Genomic DNA, 13,762 nt, shown 5'->3' on the forward strand with positions numbered 1-13,762 from the left:
TCATTTTCATTTAATTTTGATTTAAAAACGTGACAATGATTGAGATATGAAGACTTAAACTATTCAACAAAAGTCTGCATATGAAAAATCACAACGGGCACACAGATCAGTAGAAACGGTAAGATGACTTCCATATGGAAAAGGGTTTCCGATCGCTGTTACCGGTAACTTCAGAAGCGTAAACGGTAGAATCTGGCCAGCAGTGGCGGGAGGAGCGGAGGGTCAGGCTTCCCCCGTTAGTAATTTGTGTGTCATAATGATTTGATCAAAGCACTTTAAAAAGCAACATACATGCTCAATGGCCTACATATAGTTGATTTTATTAAAACATAGGGGGTGTGTCTATGGAAAAATAGACGTTTAAAAATGTAGACCAATCAATTGGTCAAAAGAACGGACTGTTGGTAGACCAATATTTGTTTTTATTTTTTGGGGGTCGGGGAAGCCCTACTGCCAACACAGCACCAGACTAACCTAGTGCAGACCAAGCCCCTTGTCATTCAACAGGAACCATGTTCCACATTGCAAAGCTTATTTCAGTAGGGGGCAAAACGGTCATATAATTATTTATTTTTTAATATCCTATGTTTTTTTTGGAAGGGAAAAGATTCTCCAAGTCTTTCAGTACTTCCCAATAGATTTTTTTTTAAAGATATGCAACAGACAAGACAGCCCCTTCTTACCAATAAAAATATATGTAACAGACAAGACAGCCCCTTCTTACCAACAAAGTTGATCTTGGGGGTGTTGACCTTCTTGACGGCTGTGGTGGCATTGGCTGCTGATAGGTTGTTGACGGCTGGACCCTGGCCAATCCCACCCTGGCTGACAATGCTGACCGGTTTCAGGTAGGAAGAGTTGGAGCCTGTGAGGGTGGAAGAAGAGGAAGCAGGGGTCTTGGAGGAGGAGGCAGTGGTTGACGTAGGGGTCTGGGTCACGACATTGGGTTCTGTAGAGGGGATGGGCTTCCCCAGCTTGGTGTGGAGTTTCACCACCTTTACACAGGGAACAAGAGACATTTTAGCTTCACCACCTTTACACAGGGAACAAGAGACATTTTAGCTTCACCACCTTTACACAGGGAACAAGAGACATTTTAGCTTCACCACCTTTACACAGGGAACAAGAGACATTTTAGCAGTACTTCTCAACCGTAAACATTTCAGAGAGTCCGGGGAAAATGTAAATGTAAAGCTTTTCAGTGGGGCTTCAGCACAAAACATCCCTGATATGCAGCCGCTTTAAAACTAAAAATATGTTGACTGGGATCGGGATGAATATATTAGAGGATGTGACCAAAACGGCACTTGTAGATGGAGGTGTTTCCGAAACATGCCAGCTCCTACAACACCTGGACAGGTATTTTAACAGAGCGTCACACGTGTCAGCAACGTGGTGACAGAACACACAGTCGACGACGACGTGGCGCGCAACCATTGGTTGAAACAATGCGACGTCTGAGCAGGGGAACCTGACCGGATGAGTGATGTAGTCATAGATCGAGTGCTCATTGGGTGACCAAACAGCATGTGGTATCCTTCTCCCCTAAGCCCCCCCCCCCCTCCCAGACTGGCCCTGAGGTCTGGAAGTATATGATAGGAGTTGTTGACCCATTAAGCAGATAGCGGTCTGGTATCGTTGGTGTCTAAGCTAAGTACTATGACTCTGTAATTGTGGAACTCCTCTCGGAGTCTGGTTCTTTGGGTCCATGTAAAAATGTAAAGCACTGTGACAACTGCTTCATACAAGCATTTTTTAAAGCAAGGAGCCTACCTTCTGGTGCTTGGCTCCTCGGATGTGTGCAGCGTATGCATCTGCCCCGGTGCAGGAGATGTCACAGAGCTCACAGCGGAGCTGGTTCTGAGTCCCCCGGGCTGAGCCTCCTCCACCTCCACTACTGCTGCTGTGGGAGACTTTCAGGGCCACCTCCTTCTTCTTGTGCTTCTGGCCCTCCAGGTGCTCCTTGTAGGTCTGGGTGGGAGGACGGGGAGACATGTAAAAATCGTGTTCTCTAGATCGTTTTTAGCTCAGAGTTCAGGTGGGCCTTCACGCTTCAGCACACAATGGAAAGGAGGGGTGTGTTCAACAATGACAAAAATCATCAAGGGCTTACTAAGGCTTCTCTAAGCTCACCTGGGGTCCCAGCTAGAGGTGTTCTCTAAGCCCACCTGGGGTCCCGGCTAGAGGAGTTCTCTAAGCTCACCTGGGGTCCCGGCTAGAGGTGTTCTCTAAGCTCACCTGGGGTCCCAGCTAGAGGTGTTCTCTAAGCTCACCTGGGGTCCCGGCTAGAGGAGTTCTCTAAGCTCACCTGGGGTCCCGGCTAGAGAGATGGCTAGATGTGTTCTCTAAACTCACCTGGGGTCCTGCACAGCTGATCTTGCAGACATCACAGTAGTGGATCTGTGGTGGTTTGGGGGGTTGCTTGGGTTTCAGCTGCTTGCTCTGGAAGGGGGGTAAATAATTAATTTGAATCTTAACAATAAAAGCAGTTAAGATACCAAAAATATATATCCTTAAAACAGTAAGGAAACACTAATAGAAATATGACCTGGAAGGGAGGTTTCTTGGTGAAGGAGCTGCCTGTCCAGGCTGCTGAAGCTGCTACTGCCGCCACCGCCTGTTTCTGCTGCTGCTGCTGTTGCTGGTAGTAGGTTGAGGCAGCAGAGTACACCGCAGCTTCGTAGCCCGAGTACGACGTACCTTGGGGGGGCATTGATAAGAGGACACCAGGGGTAAGAGGAGAGAAGGACAACAGGGATAAGAGGAGAGGAGGGGTTTAGGACAGGCCAGAAGTCAGACAGTTGGGTAGGCAGTGGTGAAGTTAATTACAAAATTACAGTAACAATCCCAAAATTCAGAGAGGTTTTCCAGAAATCTTGGTTGGAGGACTTCCTCCTTCAGACTCTAGGAATACTCCAACCGCGATTTCTGGAATCCTGGGAAGGAATTTGGAGGGGTGGGGGAGATGTGCCCAATTTTGCAACCCCTAGGTGTATTTGAATGCTTACCAGAGTAGGCGACGGGGTTGGTACTATACGTGGGGCTCTGGGAGTACGTGACTGCGTTGGTTGAGTAGGTAGTTGGCAGGTAGTGCATGCTGGTTACGGCTTGCATGTCGTGCTTACCAGAGTACGTGACCGCGTTGGTGGAGTAGGTGGGGCTCTGGGAGTAGGAGGGGACCACAGAGGCGGCGGCTACGGGCTGAACGGTGGAGGAGACCGGGTAGATGGAGAAGGTGGAGGGCACAGCAGGCTTGATGGCCGTCACCTGCCTGGTCTGCTGGGTCTGGGTGTAGGGGGCCAGACTTGTCTGGGTGTAGCCTGTTTTAGAAGCTGCAGAAGCAGAGATGTGAATATTTCCGTGCAAATATAAATAAAATAAAAAAATAAAACGGGTACATTTTCCCAACAGATAGGTTTCCATTAAATTGACTTTTTGCAGATAAGTCTGTGCGTAATGACAGTGTAGATAATGCAAGTTAAATAGTTCACATTCAACGCTAATGAATACATTTTTTTATACAAATATTATAGTGTCCCCAACAGGCAGATCTAGTGTCCACACTAGGCTGATCTAGTGTCCACACCAGGCTGATCTAGTGTCCACACCAGGCTGATCTAGTGTCCACACTAGGCTGATCTAGTGTCCACACTAGGCTGATCTAGTGTCCACACTAGGCTGATCTAGTGTCCACACCAGGCTGATCTAGTGTCCACACCAGGCTGATCTAGTGTCCACAACAGGCTGATCTAGTGTCCACAACAGGCTGATCTAGTGTCCACAACAGGCTGATCTAGTGTCCACAACAGGCTGATCTAGTGTCCACAACAGGCTGATCTAGTGTCCACAACAGGCTGATCTAGTGTCCACAACAGGCTGATCTAGTGTCCACAACAGGCTGATCTAGTGTCCACACCAGAGGTCCCCAACAGGCTGATCTAGTGTCCACACCAGAGGTCCCCAACAGGCTGATCTAGTGTCCACACCAGAGGTCCACAACAGGCTGATCTAGTAACTACCAGCCCACCTATGAGAATCTCGCCTATCAATTCTGGAACCACATTGATTTTTTGTATGCGTTCCATCGCAAACTGCCACAAACAAAGATCCCAGCTACTATCCAATCAGACACATCGATATGATCCCACCCCTGGTTAGCCACAATTGGCTTTAATTTTTTATTTTTTTTATTTTTAAGCCAAACATAACACAGTATCTACCAATGAATTTCCAGCAATACTGCCCTGGTCTGTCAGGTGGCGGCATTACATCCCTCTGTATATAACCAGTTAGCAATGCTAATGACAGCAGTCTTGTGGGGAAACAGACTTTCCCGCCCAAAACCTTTCAATTAAAACTGACAGAACTATATAATGATTATTTATTTTTATGAATTGGGTGTTGATTGTTTGGCTAAGTGTGTATTGACGTGCAGCATCAGTCCTAACAGCAGAAACACAAAGGGGGAATTCACCCCCCCCCCCTCTTCGGTTGTGATTTAAGCATTGACGTTGTTCTGAGTCATTCCTTTCATTGTTTGGTCCGTGAATAATTAATACCGAGAGTAAAAAAACTGAAATAAATTCCAAACCAGAAAAAAAACCCATTATATTTAGTTATGGGGTCTTGAGAGTTAATAATTAACTATTATTTTACCAAATATATTGACAGAAAACACATTTTACACCAAGGACCCCGGGGAAAGAGTTATAGAGGAGAAGACTGTGCCCATTTGAAAATACAAAAAAAATAAAAGTCTCTCTCATGCTAGAAAATGTTGGGAGACCCCTGGCCTACACGATGGGATTATTAAAGGACAAGAGAGATTATGTCTACAATCTAATTGAATGTCAAAAAGAAAAAAGGAAAAAAAAGGAATGACGATAAGTGTAAAGTCGCCATCACCTGGTAGGGATTTCTTCCACGGGGTGTCCCAGGAGGTGTTCAGGGAGGCGGTCTGGTAGTAGGACTCGGCCGTGGGTTGGGGCTGTACGGCCACCGCAGCGCTAGCTACGGGTTGCTGGTAGTACTGCTTAGGGTCGTAGGTTACCGCCGGGGCCGTAGACCGTACGTAGGAGTAAGAGTCCTGAATGAGGAGAGCACAGGGGAGTTGTCAGGGAAAAACAAAATAATTTCACCTCCCATATTTATTATTATTATTTATTTATTAAAACATAAAAAGATGTGAAGGTGATTCAGTACGGCATCCTGATTCTCTAACCTTCTCTCAAAATGTGTAGCTAGCTAATGCTACGTTCACGGATTAAAAACATTTAACCGTTATTTAACAAGGCAAGTCACTTAAGAACAAATTCTTATTTTACAATGACGGCCCTAGGAACAGTAGGTTAATTAACTGCCTTGTTCAGGGGGCAGAACGACAGATTTTTACCTTGTCAGCTCGGGGATTCGATCTAGCAACCTTTGGGTTACTAGTCCAACGCTCTAACCACTAGGGGTAGTTCCCCCACCCTTGTTAAATGGTGCAGGACTGTAAATAACAAACTTATTTTGGCAGGAACAGAGTTATTCGAACAAATGATCCCCGATCTAATATCACAGCAGCATAGTAGACCTAATTGAAGACATTGCAAGGAGTTTTGATCACAGCTGACAGTTTAAACACCCCCCCCCCCACCCCCAAAATCGTTCAGCTGTTCTGTGATTAAAAACCAAAACAGAATCTGGGCACAGACTTTAAATGAATATCTGAGGTCCAATACCTTCAAAAATCGGTCTGGAGAAGAAAAAAATAATAATTAAGCCTAAAAACAGAGTAGACACTCCAAAATAAGTATTGATATGGGGAGCCTTGGCAACGCTTCTGAAAAAGAAAAGGAACTTAAAGGAGAAAGCTAGTCGCTATTTCTTCACCAGCAGTTTCCTTGTTTGTTATTACCTAGGGTACATTTGCCCAGGGTACATTTCAGAACGCTTTAGCCTAAAAAATACATGAACACTCAAAACATTGTGTTGAATTAAAAACAAGAGTTGGGCAGTTAGTTACCTGGTAACCCACCTGGTAGTTCTGGGAGGTGACTGGGGGAGGCGGGGGTGGGACGTCCGGCTGGCGTTGTGCGTAGCCGTAGTCTGCGGTGGCGTGCGCCGGCTGGTACCCGCCGTAGGCTGCGGCGGTGGCTGCGGCTGCCACGGCAACTGGGGCGGGCCTGGCTACAGCAACCGTGGCAGCGGTGGGAGCGTAGGCTGCTGCCACGGTGTGGGCCGCCACCGGTGCCTGGTGTACTGTGTAGCTGGCCACGGTGGTAGGGTGGGTGTAGGCCACCGCGCCCGGCTGCTGACTGGAGAAAAAGGAGGGCAGATTTAACAGCTGCGTGCCAATAGGCCAGAGTTCTGATTGCAGGTCATGTCTGCGGTCCATAAAGACAAATTGGCCAATCAGAGACTCACTGTGAGCTTCTTTTTCCACTTCATAAATTAAAAACTTCCTTTGACATTTTTAGTTTCAATTCGCTGTGTCAGAAAAGTCTTGTTTAACCCTTCTCCCGCTAGAATGAACGATACGCATCTTCTAGTGCTCTATTGATAGGACAGGCACCTGTCAGTCAAAAGCCAGCGATGACATGGGGAAAAAAAGAGCTGGTTTGTCAGTCTGCCCCGCCTCCTCGGTACCAGTGTTATTTGTTGTGCGCCGTGGTTGCCCGCAGTCAAATTAATTTTTCACAGAGCATTATGCTTCATCATCGTCTCCGGTGAGTGAATTTACATGTCATGTAAATGTAAGTGGTAACGAGTTGAAATCCACATCGTTTTTGTGGCACACTCATTGGTCTTTTGCATGATTCATAGGCCTATACAGCCACCGAGTTGAGTTGGGCGCCAAGGCTATTTTACTGTGCTTTGATGAGTGAACAGTGAGTGTGGACTAGGTTTATATATAAACAGGTGTGGAACTGAATGAAGTCTATCCTATATCCATCACAGAGGTCTATTCAAAGCCCATGTTTAACACCGGCTTCATTCTCCAACCCGTCCGTTTATTACGACTGACGTCGTATAAAAGTGGGGGTGCATAATCTGTGTGGGCGTTGGGGGGGTCCTCCCCCTGAAAATTTGTGCATTTTTTAAAATATTTTTCCTGCAATTCTATATGGTTTCTCAACAGGAAATCCATATTGACAGAACCCCTTCGTTTTTTTTTGCCTCAAAATGTAAATAGGATCGACAAACTTCTTTCAAAGTCCCACCCACAGTGATTGACGGACAGGTCTGAAACCCTACCAACTGATAGTTTCAATGACACATTGGTTTCTTTACTCTGAAGTGTCCAGAGCAGCAGAGACAATGAAATGCATACATTTGAAGATCATCATTGTGGCAATTCATACACACAAATAGTATGTGGACACCCCTTCAAAATGTGTAGGTTCGGCTATTTCAGCCACACAAGTTTGCTAACAGGTGTATAAAAACACAAGCTCACAGTCATGCAATCTCCATAGACAAACATTGGCAGTAGAATGGCCTTAAGAGCTCACCATCATAGGATGCCACCTTTCCAACAAAACAGTTCATCAAATTTCTGTCCTGCTAGAGCTGCCCCAGTCAACTGTGCCATTATTGTGGAAACGCGTTATCTGGAGTGATGAATCACGCTTCACCATCCGACGGACAGAACTGGGTCTGGCGGATACGAGGATAAACGCTACCTGCCCTAATGCATACTGCCGTCTTGTCTTTGGCTATGCCGGATTAAGTGATAAGACATGCTATTCTATAAAATCATTTCTCTGAGCCAATCATGTAAATGTAATTAGAGAGTCCAGCACCACGAAATAATATTTATAGAGCTATTATCTTCCGAAATAAACTCTTAAAGACCTAGTAATATTTTACATCAATCGTCATCTTAATTCAGTCTCATCTGAAAGTTGTAAATTCTTGGTTATCTGCACGAACCCTGGCTAACAATTTGAATCAGCAATACAAAAATTGGGTTTAATTATTTTATTTACGAAATAGTAACACAATTAAATCATAACTTGATTACAAAATTACGTCATAAAGGAAAACGTCCCTAGCGGGCGGAATAGATATGACAGCTTGCTACACAAAGGAAAAGGTCTGGTTTGGAGTGAAAGAGCGGGAAGACTGAGGGACACAGGGAGAAGCTGTGCTATCGTAAATACAGTATCTTATGCATTCTAAATTACCGCCCATTTGGAAAAGGAAAATGCAATAAATATTTACTCTGAGCTGCGCTTCAGTAGGTTGGTGGTAGATGGAAGACCGTGTTGCCAAACCGAGTCCTTTATATAATGTCTCTGGTGGTCAATTGGATATGTTGTAGTAACGTCGTTGGGTGATAGATGGGATACTGTCTGTTCCTTGAAGTCTGCAAGGGGAAGTAGTAGTTCCCCTTGCTCTGCAAGGGCCGCGGCTTTTGTGGAGCGATGGGTAACGATGCTTCGTGGGTGACTGTTGTTGATGTGTGCAGAGGGTCCCTGGTTCGCGCCCGGGTATGGGCGAGGGCACGGTCTAAAGTTATACTGTTACATGGGCATGCTCCTGATGAGGTGGCGGATGGTCTCCTGAGGGATCTCCTCCCAGACCTGGACTAAAGCATCCGCCAACTCCTGGACAGTCTGTGGTGCAACGTGGCGTTGGTGGATGGAGCGAGACATGGTGTCCCAGATGTGCTTAATTGGATTCAGGTCTGGGGAAGTCCAGTCCATAGCATCAATGCCTTCCTTTTGCAGGAACTGCTGACACTTCAGCCACATGAGGTCTAGCATTGTCTTGCATTAGGAGGAACCCAGGGCCAACCGCACCAGCATATGGTCTCACAAGGGGTCTGAGGATCTCATCTCGGTACCTCATGGCAGTCAGGCTACCTCTGGCGAGCACATAGAGGGCTGTGCGGCCCCCCAAAGAAATGCCACCCCACACCATGACTGACCCACCACCAAACCGGTCATGCTGGAGGAGGTTGCAGGCAGCAGAACTTTCTCCACGGCGTCTCCAGACTCTGTCACATCTGTCACATGTGCTCAGTGTGAACCTGCTTTCATCTGTGAAGAGCACAGGGTGCCAGTGGCGAATTTGCCAATCTTGGTGTGCTCTGGCAAATGCCAAACGTCCTGCACGGTGTTGGGCTGTAAGCACAACCCCCACCTGTGGACGTCGGGCACTCATACCACCCTCATGGAGTCTGTTTCTGACCGTTTGAGCAGACACATGCACATTTGTGGCCTGCTGGAGGTCATTTTGCAGGGCTCTGGCAGTGCTCCTCCTGCTCCTCCTTGCACAAAGGCGGAGGTAGCGGTCCTGCTGCTGGGTTGTTGCCCTCCTACGGCCTCCTCCACGTCTCCTGATGTACTGGCCTGTCTCCTGGTAGCGCCTCCATGCTCTGGACACTACGCTGACAGACACAGCAAACCTTCTTGCCACAGCTCGCATTGATGTGCCATCCTGGATGAGCTGCACTACCTGAGCCACTTGTGTGGGTTGTAGACTCAGTCTCATGCTACCACTAGAGTGAAAGCACCGCCAGTATTCAAAAGTGACCAAAACATCAGCCAGGAAGCATAGGAACTGAGAAGTGGTTTGTAGTCACCACCTGCAGAACCACTCCTTTATTGGGGGTGTCTTTCTAATTGCCTACAATTTCCACCTGTCTATTCCATTTGCACAACAGCATGTGGAATTTATTGTCAATCAGTGTTGCTTCCTAAGTGGACAGTTTGATTTCACAGAAGTGTAATTGACTTGGGAGTTACATTGTGTTGTTTAAGTGTTCCCTAATTGCCTCTGTGTTTATATGGTCAGATTTTACTTTAAAGCCTTTAAGACATACCTCAATACGAAGTGGTAAAACATTCAAGTCTCAAACAATTAAATGCATTCGAAAAGTTCTCAGAACCTTTCACTTTTTCCACAGTTCTGTTCTAAAACGGATTAAAAGTTTCCCCATCAATCTACACACAATACCCCATAATGACATCACAATACCCCATAATGACATCACAATACCCCATAATGATAAAGTAAATTTGTAAAAACGTTTAGAAAAATAACTGATGACATTTACATGAGTATTCATACCCTTTACGCAGTACTTTGTTTAAGCACCTTTGGCAGTGATTACAGCCTCAAGTCTTCTTTGGTATGACGCTACCAGCTTGGCACACCTGTATTTGGGGAGTTTCTTCATTCTTCTTTGCAGATCCTCTCAAGCTCTGTCAGGTTGGAGGAGGAGCGTCGCTGCACAGCTATTTTCAGGTCTCTCCAGAGATGTTTGATTGGGTTCACGTCTGGGCTCTGGCTGGGCCACTCAAGGACATGTCCCGAAGCCATTCCTACGTGGTCTTGGCTGTGTGCCCCCAGTCGGAGGTCCTGAGCAGGTTTTCATGAAGGTTAATCTTTCCCTTGATTCTCACTAGTCTCCCAGTCCCTGAAAAACATCCCCACAGCATGATGCTGCCACCACACTTCAGCTCCAAGTCTGGAGCTCTTTCAGGATGACCATCACCTCCCTGACCAAGGCCATTCTCCCCTATTTGCTGAGTTTGACTGGGCAGCCAGCTCTCCAAAGAGTCTTGGTGGCTCCAAACTTCTTCTAAGAATGATGGATGCCACGGTGTTCTTGGGGATCTTCAATGCGACCGCCATTTGTTGGTACCCTCCCCAAGATCTGTGCCTCAACACAGTCCTGTCTCAGAGCTCAAGGGACAATTCCTTTGACCTCATGGGTTGGTTTTTGCTCTGACATGCACTGTCAACTGTGGGACCTTATATAGACAGGTGTGTGCCTTTCAAAACCATGTTCAATCAATTGAATTTACCCCAGGTGGACTCCAATCAAGTTGTAGAAAGTTCAATGGAAACAAAATGCATCCGAATCTCAGAGCAAGGGGTCTGAATACTTATGTAAATAAATGTTTAATTTTTTATTTTTAATACCAAAAATTTCTAAAAACCTGTTTTCGCTTTTTCATCATGGGGTATTTTGTGTAGATTGATGAGAAAACTATTCAAATCAATTTTAGAATAAAGTTGTAACATAAAATGCAGAAAAAGTGAAGGGTTCTGAATACACTGTTTTCAAAACACATACTGCCTTCAGCTCATTGCAAAGTGGTGTGATGCACCGAAGCCTACCTACCATTGCCTGTGCACTTTAATGGCCAATGGGAACCGCGCTTCAATTGAGCAATAAAAACAGTTCATTAAACCATCTAAAACTGTTAAAACACAATTGCATTTAGAATTGTTGCGCAATGATTAGGCAGAAGTTTCAATACAGCGGCGCCGCTGTCAGAGGGGCGGAGCCGCTGTCAGAGAGGCGGAGCCGCTGTCAGAGAGGCGGAGCCGCTGTCAGAGGGGCGGAGCCGCTGTCAGAGAGGCTGGGGCGCCGCTGAGATTCACTTCATAGTAGTTTATCAAAGCCTAACGAAAATCCACACAGCAATTTAATTCCACTATATTATACAAAAGTAACCAACTGACCGATATGCATTTGACCAGTCATGCTTTTCTATTGACTGGTATTTCCATCAATGAATTAAACAGCATTCACTTGGACCCAGTTGGACCCCCCCCCTCCAGACAAAAATTAGCCTACGGCAGTTTTATAAATATTTAAAATCATCCAAAAGCCAGCTATTCCCGTCTTAACGGAAACCCTGGCCGAGGCGATAACCAAAACAACGTATCAATACTTCCAGTCATTTATATTGTAGAGTCGTGGTTTTTCCTACTCCATATCACAATTCAAAAATCTGAGATGTAAAGTCCAGTATTAAATCATTTCTCTGTGGATTTCAGACTGGACTCCAAGGCATTAGGATACACACACAGGAGACCGATGCAGCTCAGCTCCTGAACACCATCAGTATCAAATAGGAATCGAGAACAAAAAAGTCAAATATGTATCAAATCCATATCTAGATGGGTATCGAAGCATAGCCACCATTTAATTTCCCCACTTACAACAAATATTCATATATGACAGCGAGCCTATATGCTCCCATAGATTCTAATAGAACACTGTAGTGATGGCAGGCCGTCGTGTGTTTATTAAGAGGGGAACCATTTCTACAGGAATCTTTGACAACACTGATTCGGCAGGAACTTGTCATCATGTGACTTGCAGAGGAGACGTCACTGCATCAAAATGAGGAAACAGGTGTTGGACATATTAGAGAGAGAGAGAGAGAGAGAGAGGCACTATTCAGGAAAATCATTTGACGTTTGCTCTGATGACCAGCAGACTAAGAGGTCGGTTGGGTCAGGAAAAGCTTCCGACAAAAAGGCTCTGCGTGCAGAGAGATACATGCGAGAGCTTGTGGGTGGAGTCTGAGCAGCGGACACCATTTGGTAATACCTCGCCGGTCCACGCATTTCTAGACTCCCAAATAACATTTTATTTAAAAATATATATATATATTTTTTAAAGATGATATTTCACTAACAGTAACAATCAAATGCTTACAGGTACTTACAGGGGGGGGGGCAGAGATCTGTTTTCCCATTTGATGTAGGCAGATGGGAAACTTTAAAAACATTACCACTAAGCTCATTGGAAAGAACTGCATATTTAAATACTAGCTAGGCCTACATGTATATCCAACCTGAACTTTCATTACATTGCCTTGTTTTTGTGCCTGCCTGTAGGTCGCCGCCGGGCCTGTAGGTCGCCGCCGGGCCTGTAGGTCGCCTTTAAGCTTCCCAGATCTTCCCCACGCGAAATAAGATTAATAAAAATAACTGGCCCTGACAAATATTCCCGTAGCCTACAACATTATTCCAGTTTGATATGCTGCTTCAATGTATTCCCTCCCATAGGATTACGTTCTATTTTAATCTGATGTCACAGAGAGAAGGCTCATGGTCACCAGCTGTGTTTACAGAACACAGTGGCATCCATCAGTAGTTCCCTATTACTTCAGAAATACCCATTTGGTGGATTATTATAAGACTACAATGTTAAGTTTATTGTTTGAACAATTGCTGAGATTATATATTTGGTTATCAAGGCAGCGTATGCAACTTTGATGCATAGCCTAGGAACCAAGCGACAACCACAGAGATCCTATTCAAATTATTACTGGAGAAGCTATGTCATAAACACTCAACATTCTAGAATGGGTCAAAAAAAAAAAATGGCAGCCATCTTGGTCAGGGAGATATCCAAAAGCCATCTAAAATTGGAATGAATGGCAGTAGAGACATGTGTATGAGACTTTTGTCAGTTAGAAATACTGTTAGTGAGTTTTATACAGATTCTGTATAAAAAAAACTCACTAACTGTAAACAGACCAAGTCTTCTTGGAAAACTGTGAGTGCAATTATGATACAGTATCAATACTTTTACTACAACCACCTGTCCCAAGTCCTATATTGACTACAACCACCTGTCCCAAGTCCTATATTGACTACAACCACCTGTCCCAAGTCCTATATTGACTACAACCACCTGTCCCAAGTCCTATATTGACTACAACCACCTGTCCCAAGTCCTATATTGACTACAACCACCTGTCCCAAGTCCTATATTGACTACAACCACCTGTCCCAAGTCCTATATTGACTACAACCACCTGTCCCAAGTCCTATATTGACTACAACCACCTGTCCCAAGTCCTATATTGACTACAACCACCTGTCCCAAGTCCTATATTGACAACTGATTTCAGCCAGGGTCTGGCTGTTGGATTGAAAGCATTGTTTGAATGAATTGTCAGCATATTGTCAGTTCATTTCAACAATTCATCCAAAACTGTCTGGTTAACTAACATTGCAG

The 13,762-nt window shown here is 45.2% G+C and overlaps 1 protein-coding gene across 3 annotated transcripts in view; it reads right to left on the reverse strand.

Annotated features, from left to right (window-relative positions):
- LOC115125628 (zinc finger RNA-binding protein-like) overlaps positions 1–13,762 on the reverse strand; it is a 48,670-nt gene that overhangs the window by 23,247 nt on the left and 11,661 nt on the right. The window contains exons 3-9 of one of the 3 annotated variants that reach the window (XM_065026920.1): positions 6,020–6,299; positions 4,906–5,086; positions 3,126–3,332; positions 2,549–2,700; positions 2,356–2,442; positions 1,774–1,971; positions 725–995 (exon numbers count right to left, since the gene is read on the reverse strand). In XM_065026920.1, the coding sequence (XP_064882992.1) occupies positions 725–995; positions 1,774–1,971; positions 2,356–2,442; positions 2,549–2,700; positions 3,126–3,332; positions 4,906–5,086; positions 6,020–6,299 (1,376 nt within the window). Of the gene's footprint in view, positions 1–724; positions 996–1,773; positions 1,972–2,355; positions 2,443–2,548; positions 2,701–3,125; positions 3,333–4,905; positions 5,087–6,007; positions 6,300–13,762 lie in introns of all 3 variants that reach the window. The other 2 variants (XM_065026919.1, XM_065026918.1) reach the window with 2 other exon arrangements.

The sequence above is a fragment of the Oncorhynchus nerka genome, linkage group LG13, assembly GCF_034236695.1.
Source record: "Oncorhynchus nerka isolate Pitt River linkage group LG13, Oner_Uvic_2.0, whole genome shotgun sequence".
Classification (NCBI taxonomy): domain Eukaryota; kingdom Metazoa; phylum Chordata; class Actinopteri; order Salmoniformes; family Salmonidae; genus Oncorhynchus; species Oncorhynchus nerka.